The sequence below is a fragment of the Acomys minous genome (assembly GCF_964271855.1).
Source record: "Acomys minous genome assembly, chromosome: 15".
Taxonomy (NCBI): Eukaryota; Metazoa; Chordata; class Mammalia; order Rodentia; family Muridae; genus Acomys; species Acomys minous.
The window spans coordinates 71,175,550-71,192,325 of NC_140497.1; the positions used below are offsets into that span (position 1 = coordinate 71,175,550).

Sequence of the window (16,776 nt, forward strand, 5' to 3'; positions counted from 1 at the left end):
GTACTTTCTCAGCAGGTTCATTCCGAAGAGGAAACTGTTAATAATCAGCCTTTTTTGAAGTGGCATCCATTTACTCTGATGAGCTGAAGCTCCTCCAGGTGACCTGAAATGATACACACAGGCTTTTAATGTAAGGAGTTAAGAACTGATTCATTTGAAGTCCGTAGTGAAGATACATTGTGTAGAAGACATGTTTTTTTTTTTTTTACTTTTGTTGACATTACTCTCGCATTACATTGCATGTAGTAGACTTTAATAGGGATTTAAAATCCCTAGCCAGCTCACATGCTAATCTGTTTTTCATCTGCCTTGAGTGGTTTAATGGTATGGATAATTTAGAATGAAGTTTATCTCTATAATGGATTACAATTCTGCACCATGAAAGTGCTGCTAAAATGTAGTAGAGTAGATACAGCTTGCCTATCTCCTAGAAATGAGCCCAGCAGATCTCTGTTGAATATTTGAGAAGGTACCTAATGAAATAGCACGAGAACTTGCTTACATTAGAAGCTTGTCATCACCATGCCGTTTCTTCATTAGTCAGACTTTACGAATGATCTCAAGGTTCTGCCTTAGTCTTGATGTCTTTGTTGGCCAGAAAATATGTCCTAATGGTTGGCATCGTAAGTCTTAGTGTGTTTTGTGTGGTGACAGAACACAGTCCCACAGACTGGCTCATTTATAATGGATAGAAATGTATTGACTCACAGCCTTGGTGGGGAAAAGTCCTGGATATGGTGGTGCCCATATCCAGGGTTGGCTTTCTTGATGGTGGAATGGGTTATGTGACAGGAAGGTAAAAGAGAGCAAGGCAATAGCACTGGACTTTTGCCGTAGCAGTGTTGGTGCGCTCTTGATGGCAGACCCCTTAGGGCGTTACTGTTGTCTAAAGGTCCTATCTCTTACCATCAGTGCAGTGGCACTTGACTTTAACATGGGGTTTGGAGGGAGCAGACATTCTAACTGTGGTATGAGGCCAATGAAGATTACACTGTCTTGAGAACAGCAAAACGCTGGATGAAAAGTAGGAAGTGTTGGAAAACCTTTTTTTTTTTTTAAATGAGAATATGGTTAACATCACAGAAGTTGAGAATGCCTTCCACTGGTTTTGGACCCTTGACTCAGAACGAAAATAAATCGGACAAGAATAAAAAGTTTATTGTAGAATCTAGTTGACATTTCTCTGATGACAACCAGAATTTTATCAAGATCTGGAGGGCTGTGTCTTGGTGAACAATGTCAACTTCTTTTTTAAAAGAAAGAGCAGTCATATACATGTTTAAAAAAAATGTTTTCATCTCCATCACCCCTTTTAAATAAATTGTTTATGCTTTAAAATATTCATTTTCTTTTTATTTTGTGTGTGCATGTGAGTTTGTATGTGTGTGTGTATGTGTGCACACACATGTGTGAAAATCGGAGGACAACTGGGCGGGCGGGGGGGGGGGTTGGTCAGTTCTCTTTTTCCACTATGTAGTTTTGGAGGACGAGGATCCAATTCTGGTTGCCGGGTTTGGTGTGAAGGTCCCTTGCCCACTGAACCATCTTGCTAAAACTTAAATAGATTGTTTTGAGCCACAGTTCTTAGTACTGCTATCCAGGAAAGATGGGTAAGATTTTCTTGGCAACAAAGATAAGAAGACAGAAGTCATAAAGATTCCTTAAGGCTTGGTGCCTTTCTGTGCTCACACGTTTTCAAAGAGAGGCTGCAGGAAGGAGGTTGTATCCTTTGTGCCCACATACAAAAAGGGATCTAATGGCAACATTAGCAGAGTGGTTGTGACACTATTATTGGAGCTGTAAATTTAGCTACTCGGTATAGAAAATAGTTGCCCTTGAGTGAGTCCGTAGAGCTTATTTTGTGAATCTTGAATATTTCCTAATGTTGATGAGAATCAAGTCTGACTTTAGAAACCCCGGGGTATAAATTGTGCTGATAATTGGTCTGAGTTGAACCTGGAAAAAGTGCTGATGTGTTCACTCTTAAGCAGAGTGATTCATCATCTAAAACCTTATCACGGACAGTTCTGGCAGAGCAAAAGGAAGCGAACCGTTGAGGGAGGGAATTAAAGGGAAATCTCCACAGTGGCTGAGACATGTGGAAGGAACTTTGGATCTTTCAGGGGAGGTTTGCTGAGTGGCCATATTCTGAACCATCTGAATCACCAAATGGCTCCTGTTCTGTTTACAGAGACCCTCCCCCCCCCTTTCCATGCCGTCTGCATGAGGCCTTCCATTCCAAGCCCATTCCTCTGTGTCCGTGGCCCTTTGTACTCGCTCCACCCACCAGCTTTCAGAACCATGGCCAGGCTTGTGTATTTCGAATGTGGCTGATCTAGTCCCTAGATAGCAGCCAAGGCAAGTGCGGCTGGGATGTGTTTGTCTTGGCTGTTGAGGAGAATAATTGAATTACCACGTACCCTCAACTACTTTAGGGGAGTGTCTGGCACTAATTTGACATGAATGTTCTCAGTTTAGCAATTTAAAAGCTAATTGGTTTGTTTTCTGTATAACTATGGCATAAATGTTAATTTTAGGAGAGTTAGAACTTAAACATAAAAAACCGAGTTAAGTAAGAAACATCAATAATTTTACACTGTAGAGGCGATAATTGTTAGCATGTAATATGCATCCTTTGGGTATTATTTTTCTATACACATTGTGAATTAGTAATTTCTGTAAGGACACAATACCCAGTTATAACCGGGATAAACAAACTACAACAGAAATGAATTTATTAGTTCATGAAAGGAAGAGTCTGGATATAGCTGGACCTTTGGGGGAAAGCAATTTGATCTGAATAAAAGACCAGAGGAAGCAAGGAAGTTCCAAACACCAACCAGAAGGAATGTTTACCCAGGCATGTCGGCACTCAGTATCTCATAATGTGAACAAGGCGAGTAAGCCCTGGGCCTAGGGCTTAAATGTGGAAGAATGGGGATGCTTGTGAAATCCTCCCCTTTTTGAGTTCCTACCCCTTTTTCGGGGATTTTTCTGACATGTCGCAGATACCAAAAGATATAACTTAGGACTGAAGGAGGGACAGACCACAATCTGAGCTCTGCGCCTATTAAATTTCTTGTTTGTCATATCCATTTGGACTCCCTGGTCCTGCGTTTGCTCGCACTTCCTGGTTGCTTGGTGCCCCAGTATTGCATTCTTGGGAACTTTGGGGCTGGACATCCTGACAGGATACTGAGGTTGGTGTGCTTGGCTGCAGGGCTATGGTCTGAAATGTGGTACCCCCCACCAAGTGGAGTTTGCACATTAGTTAGGCCTCCTTTAGGAGTCCAAAGGATGAAGATGGGTGAAACATCCCTTGGGGACTTACTCAGGAGATGGATTTTTCTCAGGCTGTGACGTATAGCTGGGGCCAGAGTCAGTGTCTTCTCCTAAGAGAGAGTTTGGTAGGGTTCTGAAACCCACATTCTTAGGGCTGTTATCTCCGGATGAATAATTATGTCATGGAATACTAAAAATAATTGTCATAATTGACAACTTTCTGTGAATGGGAGTTTATTAATACATGGATACTTACATATGTTTAAAATGATCTATTTTTAATGAATGCTACTAGGTGATTTTAGTTTACTGGGCAATTGACATAGAAGAAGTAACCATGTAAATCTACCTGTCTAGAGCCTGCTGGTATGTAAATAGTAATAAAAAAAAAAAGATTGACTGAGTTACAGTAGGTTAAGGAATAGATCATCCCCAAACCTGGATTCCATAAAATATTATTCAATTTAATTATTTTGATTATGCATCTAAGTTATGGATTGCGCAGTAACTGACTTGATGGAAGTGTTCACATGGTGGCTTCCGGAAGCTGCCTTTACCTTGGTTCTGCATTCGCCTCTTTGAGAGCTACTTTGTTGTTCACAGCGTTTAATGCTATGCAGTCTCTCAGCGAAGAGTGAAGATGTAGGCCTGACAGTTTCAGCAAAAAGGCTGACGCGAGCTCACTCCAGCTGACTTGTATTAGGCAAAATGGTCACTCAAGAAAAATAGCTGTGTCTGGAGTTTTGATATACTCATTGCACAGATCTGGGTCGTAGGAAAACATTCCCAAATCAATGGGAGAGTTCAGAAGGAGGAAACTGGAGTACTGTTTTCAGAAAGAAAAAGAAGTTAAAGGTTCTGAGTGGGCAAGACTAATAGCCACGGATATAGGTGTGTTTGTGGACCATTTGTGGACTAATAAAACTCTATTGATTTAATTATTTCTGATACATGTGACAATAAATGAAATTAATGAATATATATCTACCTATCATATCATCTATCTGTCACTCATCTTTATGTAACTGTACTTTTAGAGTTCTATAAATAATGCCTTGGCAGCCAAGCAGCATGTGGAAACTCTAATGACAATGATTTTTACCTTAAATTTTACTCTCAGAATGAGGAACAGAAATAAATACTTAGTCCTGGAGCTCAGAAGGCTGCGGGGAGGCTCATCAGTTAACGGTCCCTCAGGCACACAAGGTAGACCCCATCTCAAAACAAAGCAACTAAAAAAGCAACAACAACAACAACAACAACAAAAACCATGAATCTAAAAATATCGGCTGTGTAAATCAGTTGGTAATAGCACACTCACAACTTAAGTTCGTATTTATTCCCTTTCACTCTGTGGTTTGAGGACGAGGACTTCACCAGCTTAACGGACTTTGCTCAAGAGAAAGAGTCCAGCCCAGAAGTCCTCGGTTAACCCACAGAAGCAAGTCAGTATGCAGTCCTGCCCTTCTCAGAATGAATGGCTCATTATGACCACTATTCCTATTAGAAACTGTTTTTTTTTTTTTTTTTGGTAGCCCTCAGGGTAGCCGCAGTGGGATGCTCCCCGGCCTGAGAATAAAGGGCACAGTCACAGATTGTTTTCAGTGGATAATGAACCAAATGTTCAATTAACTCACTTTAGGCCTATTTCACATGCCAGGGTGATTTCTGCTGCTTCTGAAATCTAATCCGTTTCTGTCTGCGCTGCTCACACAGCACTCTGACCACTTTTTTCTTTTTCTTTTTCTTTTTCCTTTTCTTTTTCTTTCCTTCCTTCCTTCCTTCCTTCCTTCCTTCCTTCCTTCCTTTCTTCCTTTCCTTTTCTCTTTTTTATTAGTGTGGTGGTTAGAAGTGGGCTTAGAGTAGCAAGGGGTCAGGGGATGAGGTCATGTGAGTGACTCCTATGATCTCAATAAAGTCCTTCATTGTCTTAAAACTGTTTCCCTGTATGATATAGGTTTATATAAAGTGATTAATGTGATACTGTAACACCTGGGGTACTGTAACAGTTAAAAGATAATTAGTGCATGGTACATTAAAATGTTTTTAACTTGCTCATGTTTGTGTGTACGTGAGTGTTTTGTCTGCAGTGTGTATGCGTACCACATGTGCGCCTAGTAGTCAGGGAGCCCAGAAGGTGTTGGAGCCCGTGGGCATGGAATTACAGACAGTTGTGAGCTCCTGCGTGGCTGCTGGGAATTGAACTCAAGTCCTCAGCAAGAGCAGCTGGTGCTCTTAACTACCGAGCCATCTCTGCAGCCTCACCTGGTACATTTTTACTAACAGCCTTTTCCTCTCTCATGTATTATCTTCCCATTTGTGAATTCCCGTGGACAGGGACTTTATTATAAAACACCTGACAATCTTTTAAGAAGTATTCTAACATACGACATATATTGAAGATAACAAACGTGGTGATCCCTTTACAGCCACAGAGTCTATGGCTGGAGGCTTCACCTCCATGCATTGAAATTACAAATGCCTACGACAGCTGTACTTGTCTAAACATGTACAGACCTTTCTTTTATTCCCTAAACAACGCGGTGTAACAACTGTTTGCATGGAATTTTCATTGTATTAGATATTGTAGATAATCGTGGTGCGAAGGAAAAGCACAGAAGGATTAAGTGTGGGATATATGCAAATACATCCCGTGCTGCTTTATGAATGAGACTTGAGCACAGGTGGAATTTAGAACCTGGGAAGTAGAGAGCCCGGAAACCTCCTTCCTCTGAGTCCTAAGGGGTGATTGTGTTTATGTTACCAAAGTGGTGGTACATTATTTTTATGTCTTTCTTTCCATTAGCCATGCCGCATAGTTTTCCAGGAAGCACTTGAAAAAATAAAACAGTAAAGTCATAGACAGCTACCTCTTCTGAGGAAATGTAGCAGGTCATATATTGTTTATGTTTTCATTTTTTCCCACCGTCTTACACTGTTTCTCCATCTGTTCTTTCTTGTATAGCTTTACTGTCCCCGTGGTGGGCTTCAAGTGCTGTTTGGGTGAGGGATGAGCCTGGCTTGGTTAAGGTGCGCAAAACCATAATGCAGCAAGGATGCAAACACGGAAGAAATAGTGTGCATATACTATAATAGAGACATACACATGGATATGCCTTGCCTGAGTGGGGGCTGCTTCCAGTGGAGGAAAACCACATATTTATGGCATACTTTGTCTTATTTGGGGCTCATTCAACATGAACAACTGCTGTGAATTCGCCGTAGCTAATGCAAGGGTAGATCCAGGGGGAAGGGGAGATTAAATTCACTCTCCAAAGCTTAACTTCTTTTAGAATAGAATTTTGCAAGTAGTTGTAGTTTTACGTACTTGGAAGTAGCCAAGGCTTAGTCAGCTATATCGAGTTTATTAAGTCAATGTAGAAGGTAACAGTGGTGGGCACAGAGATCGTTCGGTGGCGATCTCTGAAGAGGGCACATGAAGCAGAGCCTGCCGTCCAGGAGGTAGGTGGGCTGACTGAGAAGTCACCTCTATAAAGCTAGGCGACACAGGGCAGATTGTGTGCTTGTTATAAAGTAGGGAGCTGTGCACCCTTGTTACTGCGGCTGGGGTAAAGGAGAGTCCCCTTGTGGTGGTTTGAATAGGGATAGCCCCCAGACACTCATGTGTTTGAATGCTTGGCTCCTAGGGAGTGGCACTGTTAGGAGGTGTGGCCTTGTTGGATTCGGGGTGGGCTTGTTGGAGGAAGTGCGCCACTGTGGGGGATAGGCTTTGAGGTGTTTTATGTTCGAGCTAAGCCCATTGGCAGCACCTCCTCCTTGCTGCCTGCAGATCACGATGTAGAACTCTCCCCTCCCCCAGCATCAGCCTGGATGCTGCCACACTTCCCGCCATGAGGATAATAGACTAAATCTCTGAGACTATAAGCTGCCCCTCCCCCCCAATGTTTTTTCTTTATAAGAGTGGCCATGGTCATGGTGACTCTTCACAGCAATAAAACCCTAGCTAAGACACCCTTCTTCTGAGAAACGCTTATATGGAGTATCGGAAAAGTTAAAATCCTTTTTTTACTATTTCCAAAATAATATCATATGTTTATTGTAAAAAAAAAAAAATCTTACAAAGTAACGGGTTTCCACATGGGATATCCACATGGTGGGATAGCTTCATTAAAACAATTTTTTAAAACTTTTATAATCTTTTCTTTGCTAATACAAATTTTCTTGATATTTGTGAATTTTATAAATATGTGCCATGAAGCAATCATATTTACCCCTCTTTTGCTCCCTTCACCTTCTCCTAACTTTCCCCAGATGGAGCTTTCCCAACTTCATGTTCTCTCTCTCTTTATAGAATTCATTAAGTCTAACTAACACTGTTCATATAATGTATGGGTAGAGGGCCCCCCACTGGATGATAGAGGGGCCCCCCACTGGATGATAGAGGGGCCTCCCACTGGACCGTGAGAAATCTGCCAGTGGCCACACATTCAAAAATTTTTTTTTCTCTCTCTCTCACCTAACAATTATCAGCTGCCAATAGTTCCTCAGTAGGAGGTAGGGTCCTGACAAGCACCCCGCCTGTTTATGCTGGAGTTTTGGCTGGATTTATCTTATGCAGGTCTTGTTCAGGACACCATAGCTGGTGTGCTTTCTTTATCTTAACAGCCTTATCAAATTCAGAAGTTTGTGCTTCACAGAACCCCTCCTCATTATCTGACCCACATATGCGCTTTGTAAGCTTCGTTTGAAAGCAACCATTGAAATAAGTAAAAACGTTACACACCAATATTATGTAGTCCCAAAGTTTCTACATATACAAAGTCTACCTATGCTACACAACTTAGTGAGTTTATACACAGAGTGGGCATTTGAATTCCAGTTCTGCAAGTTTCCTGAGTCGTAATGACAGTGGTGGTGGTGATGGTGGTGGTAAAATGACGATGGTAGCGGCCATGTTGATAATGGTTATGTCACATGGTAGTGGCGGTAGTGATGCCACTGTGGGGATGCTCCGTGGTGGTGATGTAATGTGGTGGCTACGGTGTGTTGAGATGAATGGTCCATTTAGGATGAGCACTGACTCTCTTTTTCTCAGCATTGTGACTAGTTTTGCACCCTAGCATTGACTGTTGCCCACTGCAAAAGAACAGGGTTTCTCTAATCAAGGTTGAGAGTAACCAATGTTTATAGTTATAAACATAAGCATTTACAAGGGAATTTGACAGCATGGCCATTTAGCCAAATAACAATACCTCCTCATCCAGGCTTTTGATGATGATTATAGTATCCTGGATGAAATTTCTTCCACTGGAGCAGGCCTCAAACCCAGTCAGATTAAAGTCAGCCCATGATAAAGTTAGAACTCTTAACTGGGGAACTAAGAGAGGAGAGGAAAAGTATTCAAATGTTTCCTCTAAGGGGGGGGGGGGGGAAGATCAAGGGAGGAGGAGGAGGAGGGATCAGGAGAAGAGAAGAGAGTGGGAAACTGTGGTCAGGATGCAATTATGAAATAGAAGAAAAAGAAATAGGCAGGTACACTCAGGAGATTGTTCTGAGTTGTGGTGGACAAAGTGGACATATATACACAATATGGGGACTAGTGTGGTATGAGGACCAGCTGACCTGCATGAGGATGTTCCCCCCTCCCACACTGTTCCTGACTGGTGCAGACTGACTGCCCAGGTGAACCCTGAGGCTATAACTCACGGAGTTTTGGAAGTTTGCTTCCCAAAGGATCATTATCCTGGTTGTTCACGAGTCTGTATTTAACAAATAAATTAACATAAGTAGTGCCAGGCACGGTACCTAGAGACTAATGTGGGGACATGTGGCGTTCTTCCATTCATTCTGCCAAAGCCTCTGTGAGTTGCTGGCTGGTAGAGATTGGTGTTTGCCTACACTGACGGTGCCAGGCCAGAGTGGTATTCTACGGATGAATGCCATACAGGAATGTGACTGTCAGTGCAGGAGACTGTCATTTACTTTACAAAAACATTTGCTCTTCTCTCTAGAAGTGACGACAAGTCTACCTCACATCTCTAGGAAGGTACAAAGAGTCAGTCAGTTATCTAAACCTAGATGACACTATTCCTAAATGCTATGTCTGCCTTTGGGATCTTTCCCTCTCTCCCTCTCTCCCTCCCTCCCTCCCTCGCTCTCTCCCTCCCTCCCTCCGTCCTTCCCTCCCTCCGTCCCTCCCTCTCTCTCTCTGTCTCTCCCTCTCCTTCTGTTTCCCTCTCCCTTTCCCTCCCTCCCTCCCTCTCTCTCTCCTTCCCTCCTACCCCCTCAGACAGGGTCCTATTGTGTAGCTCTGGCTGGCCTGGGACTCACTATGTAGACCAGGCTAGCCTTGAACTCACAGAGATTCATCTGCCTCTGTCTCCCAAGTGCTGGGATTACAGGCATGTTCCCCTCACTATTCTCAGTTGCCTTTGGGATCTTTGATCTGAGTGATGCTAACAAGTTGGCCAGTTCTAGAAGCACCACACTGAATAAGGTGACTAAACCTTCAGTAGTGTGAACATACCGTTCCTGAGGAGTGCTGTCCAGATTCCAAGGTTCACTCATCACTTCGTCATTGTCATGTCTTCTCTGATCTCCTGTAATAGAACCTTCTCCAACTTTGTGATTAGAAAGGCATCGTACATATTTTACACAAAAGTCCTAGGGCTTTTTTTTCTTTTTGAGACATTAAAAAAGTCCAAAGCCATTTTATTCTAATTTTAGAAGTAAACAAAGTCATTGTATTGAACTCTGTGTCAATGAGCATTCAATTACCTTAATTTAATGTTCTGCAAATACTTATACTTAGCAAATCTTTTTTTTCTTGGTTCATATGTGAACTTATTGATGGATGTAACAAATTAATTAATTGCTTGCCTGATGTCTGTGTCTCCTATGTGCATGAGGGGACCAGGGATCTTTCCCTTAGAGTTGTGTTTAATATGTGGAACCTCAGGCTAAGCCCATGTAGAGCACTGGCAGTCCTCAGTAAACACCAGCTGAATAACTGCACGAGTAGTAATAGATACTTTATGATTTAGGAAAAGTAAATGGAAGAAATCAAGTGCAAGGAATCAACCCTGGTAACAGCTAAAATATGCCTGCTAAGTATGCATATGCCCATAGAGAGATGCAGTGTTTGTACAGGGGCCCGGTGGTGCACAACTGGAAAAAATGACCAGGCAAGCTGGGATGAGCACAAGGTACCCTTCACCATCTGGGGAAAAGCTACTTTTGTTCCTTGACCCTAAAACATTTTCAAATCATTAGGATATCTTGATGTTTGCTCGGAAGGTACTGAGAAATTTGAAGGGACACTAATATTAATTTAGTCCTTAGTAATTTAAGACATCGGAAGCATCAGGAATGTGGCGGCTTGTTCTTATTCTTCTAACAACCTTCAAGGCTAGCTGAATAATGCTTGCCTGCTCACAGCAGTGCATCACATGGAACAGCACGTCTCTTCTCTTCTCTTGGTGGCCACTGTCAAGCTCTTTGGGTTTGAGTCAGCATCTGGTTGTTTAGTCGTTTGTGCCTAGTGTGGCAAGAAATGGCCTCCTGACTTTGGTTAAGGCAGGCTCATTGTTTTATCACAGCCACATTCTCCGTGCATGTGTGTTGATGAGGCTGGCTTCTCTGAGTTCCTGTGCAAATTCAGAGTCCCTCGTGTGCTGACTGCAAGCAGTGTCAGCACTCCGCTATGCACGTCTTCTTCATATTCATTACCTTTGGTCCAGATTTTTCTTCTGATGCCACCATATTTTGTTTGTGTGCTCTACTTTCATTTTGGTTGGCCAGTTACTTTTGTTTTTGTTTTTTGGATTATCTGTGCCAAGTGGATTTATCATGAAGAGACATGAGCATGACATAACCGCAAACTGTGCTGTCTGTGTGTAAACGAAGTCATGAGTGTTCAGTGGCCAGTCAATGACAGATTAAATACCGTGCCTGGCCGGTGATCAAAACTCCCAATTGTTAGTTATGCTCTGATTTATGGGTTGGAGAGCTAGCAACAAATTTATACTTTATACAAGTACTGTTAATATACTAGGCTAACTGAAATATGAACTGTATTGTTGAGGGACTAGTGTTGCTTAAACTTTAATACATGCATTTTGGAATGAGCAAAATAGGGCTGCCTAAACCCTATGATTTATGTTGTAGCATATATATATATATATATATATATATATATATATATATATATATATATATTTTTTAAACTTTGTTAAAGTAGGGTTATTTTTTCCTATGATTGTTTTTTCCCCTCATTTAATTTATGTGGTTTACACATCATAAACTGTCACTCTTTACGTCATGTTTTATTTTTCATTGGTATTTTAATGACAGTGCCATCCAAGAATACTTTACTCTCACTCTACTCGCTTCTCTTTTTGTGGGTGGTTGCATACATTTCTGCACATGTGTGCACCGGTGTGTGAGGGTGTGCTCACTCGTGGGGGTGTGTATGGAGTTGGGAGATCGACATCAAGTTGCCTTCCACAACTGCTTTTCCATCTTCTTTCTTTCTGTCTTTGTTTTTTTGAGACAGGGTTTCTCTGTGTAGCCTTGACTGTCCTGGACTCACTTTGCAGACCAGGCTGGCCTTAAACTCACAGCAACCCGCCCGCCTCTGCCTCCTGAGTGCTGGGATTAAATCCGAGCGCCACCACCGCCTGGCTCCATTTTATTTCTTAAGACATGGAGTCTTAGTCAAGTCTGAAGTTTCTGCCTTGGGTAGACTGGCTGGCCAGAGCCTCTGCCCATCTCCCATGATTTACCCGTCAGCACATGCCTGCACTAAAGTGTTGCAGATATGCACTGCCGCTGCCAGCTTCTTATATTTGTGTTCAAGATCCAAACTCAGTTCCTCATGCAACAAGAACTTGACCCACTGAATCGTTCCCCAGCCCCCTTTTTTTCCTCATTCAAGGGAATTGAGGCACAGATCCTGAGCATACTAGGCAAGAACTCTACATCCGAATCACATGTCCAGCCCCTTCCACCTCATGGTTTATGCCTGCATGGTAATATGTTGTATATTTGTGCCATGCAATGTTTAACCAATCGTTTTTTCTTGATATTTAGGATTTACATTTTTCTCAATTGTAAGCAATACAATCAATTTTCTACTAAAATCTTTGAAATAACTTATGTTTTTAAATGAGCATAATTTTAGTAGAAGAACTTCTGGCTTATAAAATATTTTTGTTTAAAATATAAAATATTGTAAGGCACTTTCCTATATTTCTAGATTTCCCTCGAGAGAGTATTCTGCTCGTGATTCGAACCAGCAACCAACATCTGGAGATGTCATTATTTTTCCATCATTTTCATTTTAATAGATAAAGCATGTATTTTATTTAATAATTACCTTTTATTGCTGGGTTGACTACTTGTGAATTTATTTGTAGTAATTAAGTTTTGGTTGAAGCTATCCTAGTCTATAGATATTCCTATCGATTTTTATAGATAATTCTACAGATATTTCTATAGATCCATATTTCTATAGATTTCGATGGTAGGGACTTGCATGCATTCCTAGGCTGCTTGACATGTATATTTCTGCAGATTTATATATACATTATCTGTATATAATATATATGAGTCCTGCTTTTCCATGGATTTGCCATTCTTCGTGTTACTCAGGATTATGGAAGTATTCATGGGCCTTAGTTTTATAATGTAACCTCCAAGTGCACCTCTTTCTTTCTTTTTTCCCCTTTTCTCTTTAAAGAGAATACCTCACCATCTGAGTGAAATTCTAGTTAATTTTTCATTACATGATTTCAGGAGACAGGGTCAAAAGGAGCTAGTAGGCCATTCAATTATGTGCTTAAGTGCATTGGAAAATGTTCTCACCCCCACCCTCAGGTGTACAATATTTTACTTGGTCTTGTTTTTCAAGTGCACTGAAGTGTGACTAAACATTTTTTTTGGTACTGCCATTATGTGAAGAAGAGATCCCATCTTGTTAAATATTTCCTCATCAGCTTTAAAGTTACCCAGTCACGGGCAACAAGGGTCCCGCTCAGGCAGAGGGAGGGCAAGTGGTTGGCCTGAGGAATCTCAGGATTGGGGTGCTCTGTTGTCCCTCCCACTGCTACTTGAAGAGGTGATTGGTTCAATTTGATTTCTGTCTCATAGTCTTGGCTAGGTCATAAGTGAGGAGGAGGGGAGTCATGAGGTTGGACCTCAGCTCATCTGAGGGCTCAAGGTTCTTCCTCATAAAACCACTCTAAACTGAACGGCTGTCCTTTTGAAAGGGGTGGAGGACCGAGCTATAGTTTGGCTCAAAGGAGTAGAGAGAGGCTTCGCTTTCTCTTTGGCTTTGGGTTGGAGATAAAGGATGTCCACTGAAAATGTGGAAGGGAAGCCCAACAACCTGGAGGAAAGAGGAAGAGCCCGAAGCCATACTTTCCTCAGGGTTTTCCAGCCAATGTTTAACCACAGTATTTTCACTTCTGCAGTCTCCCCTGCCGCAGAACGCATCCGATTCATCTTGGGAGAGGAAGATGACAGCCCAGCACCTCCTCAGCTCTTCACTGAACTCGATGAGCTGCTGGCTGTGGATGGCCAGGAGATGGAATGGAAGGAGACAGCGAGGTGAGGCGTGGTGGATAGAGTGCAGCACTGCCCTGGGGCGGGTAGATTGCAGAGCTGCCCTGGGGTGGGTAGAATGCAGTGCTTTCCTGGGGCAGGTGGAATGCAGTGCTGCCCTGGGGCAGGTGGAATGCAGCACTGCCCTGGGGTGGGTGGATTGCAGTGCTGCCCTGGGGCGGGTGGAATGCAGTGCTGCCCTGGGGTGGGTGGAATGCAGTGCTGCCCTGGGGCGGGTGGAATGCAGCGCTGCCCTGGGAAGCAAGGCTAGGACAAACGGATGAGCCTCGAGTGCTGCCTTCTCTCCCTCAGTGTCAGGTGGCTGATGGGGGTGATGCTGGCTTAAAGAAATGGGTGATTCTATCCTTCTGTCCTTGTACATTGAGGTGGATGCAGGGCACCTCTTTTCCACTGCTGGAGCGTATTTTATTAACTAGGCTGTAGAAATCTGGCTTTTGTTGGCAAAAAAGTCAACCTCAATGTATATGCTGTTTAATGGTAGAGCAAAAGGGTGATAATAAATAAACTCTAGCACCCAAAGGCTGTGGCCAAGCAACATTCCTACACATCTCTACATGCAAGCACATCTTGTGTCATCTTCTATGACATTGTCTATTCCCAGAAACAAGGGATACCGAAGAAACCATTGTGGCTTGAAGGCAAAGAATGGTATAATTCAAATAAAGACCCTGTTCTTTTTTAAATCTCCAGCTGAAAGCAAGTAGAAGGTTCATCTGAATTTGGAAGCCAGACACCTCAGTTTAATCTATACTCTGCCCCCTGTTAGCCACATGACCCCACTTCTTAATCGAGTCAATAATATCACTTACTACATGTAAAATGTATGTATGCAAGCAAAATGTCCACCATATAGATAAATATTACATGACACATGTATAATCATATCGCAAAAGTTTACGTGGACATGATTTGTAAATCATGTTTACACATTGTTAAGTGCTTTGCAAGTTTTTTTTTTCGAGAGTGTTCAAACCATTTACTAAGCAAAATCTTGCTCATTCCATCCCTCACCCCCAAGCTCCGAGGAGGAAGGCAGCCCCTCTAAGGCTCTGGTACCTACAGGTGGCCCTTGGGGGAAGCTGGAGTGAGACCAGATCCAGGCCAAGTCCTTTGGTTCCGTGGGCTCCTCTCCACTAACATGGAAAATGCCCTTTATAACCTGTCCCACTGGCAGCCCAAGGTTATAGCCCCAGATTTCTCCAGTTGCCCTTTGAGGTCAGGAGGAGCCACTGGACAAGAGGGCAGCATCCAGTATTCCCCAGGGTCACAGTAGGAGCTGTTTGCAGCAGTTTGGTGCCTGCTTCACCGATGAAATCTGAGAGTTCCACCCAATGTTGCTCTGGCCAACTGCTCATGGAAAAGGAGTCCTCACAAGTGCCTGTACTCTGTTCTGAGCAGGGCCTGGCTGGTGATAGTCTGAGGACCCTCCGTTGGCGTGGGCAAGTCTGGCCGGAGGCTTTAGGAGTCACAACAGAGGTTTTCTTCCATAGAGATTCAGTTACATGGCTAAATCTCCTGTAACATGTAACAATCCGCTGCAGGATGCACCTTGAGTCTGTAAAGCATCCTCCCCACATGAGGATCCTGAAGCAATGGCTCTTTCTTACTAGCCTGTCCTATTTGGTCCTCTCTCTATACAGTGAGGCCCACAGTCTTACAGTTTGAGAGCTCTTAGTCTTTGGTTGGTGTTCACAAGCACACTTTGTGGACTTCCTGGGCCTCGGTCTCCTAGTCTGCCAGGAGAGGCTCTTCTCTAGCACCACACATATTTTCTTGCCCTAAAGTTGTTTTCCTATGTGTATGTTGGTGTACACAGTGTCTCTAATGGCTCTTTTCATTCTTCTTTCTGTGTTGAAATATTTGTTAATAATTACCATTGACTAAAAGACAGGGATGGCTTTGTCTTTTTGTTTCTTGTCAAAAGATGACTGTCCTTTAATTTACATGACACCCCTGGTCTCAGCAAGATGGAGAAATGACAGTTCATATGTAGGCAACTCAATGTTGAATGAGTTATGTTGTGTGATATTTCCGTTGTTGATTCATTTTGGTCCAGAAAGGATGCCAGATGTCACTTTGTAGCCCAGGCTGGCCTTAAACTCATGGTGATGCTCCTACCTCAGTCTCTTCAATACTGAGATTATAGAATTGCTTTATGATGCTTGGTCATACAGAATTCTAAAGACCAAGATGGCCTTACATCCTTTACCACTGTTAAGGTGTATTTTAGACAAGTTACAAACCAAAAGTGATGCAATCCTGGAGGGATTCTGCTTCTGTAGACAAAGGGTGTTGGGAAGCTGACCAGGTAGAAAACCTGGGATAACTTTTATTTAGGGGTTACTATGATTATTATCAACTGCACTTCTGATATTATTGTTTTCCCCACTACATGGATTCATCCAAAGTCAGAGACAGGGTACCACTGTCTCCTTCTGTTTACTATAATAGTCTCATAGCTTTGAAGTGCTAGATTCATAAAAGGTGCTCATAAGTATGTGTTGAATAGGTTGCTAGTAGAGAATTGATTGCTTTAAACATAACCATCCTTTTTATTTTTTTTTAGTTAACAAACAAATTAATAGCTGCATTATGGCATTTGCATACTTGTATATAATTGTACTTTGATACAAAATAATTACTTTGAACAAAATAGTTATCATCTCTTTCTGTTGGGCCCGACTGACTCGAGGTCCCTAGCATGCCAATGATAAGTCTCAGATAAGGCCCTATGCTTCAAATTTCAAACTATTTTTTTTATCAATATGCTGATAGTATCTGCACTAATATCCTCAGACTTCCTTCCTTATTTAATTGACATTGAGCAATTGCAGGGCTATTAACAGTCATGTAATTAATATATCCAGACCTCCTCCTCCTCCTCCTCCAGATCTCTCCATCTCAGTATGT

At 42.4% G+C, this 16,776-nt stretch overlaps 1 protein-coding gene across 4 annotated transcripts in view; it reads left to right on the plus strand.

The window, feature by feature from the left end:
* The window catches only part of SLC4A4 (solute carrier family 4 member 4), a 320,437-nt gene that overhangs the window by 118,645 nt on the left and 185,016 nt on the right, over window positions 1-16,776 (plus strand). For all 4 annotated transcript variants that reach the window (XM_084758174.1, XM_084758173.1, XM_084758176.1 and 1 more), the window contains one exon: window positions 13,716-13,851. In XM_084758174.1, coding sequence (XP_084614300.1) covers window positions 13,716-13,851 — 136 coding nt within the window. The remainder of the gene's footprint in view (window positions 1-13,715; window positions 13,852-16,776) is intronic.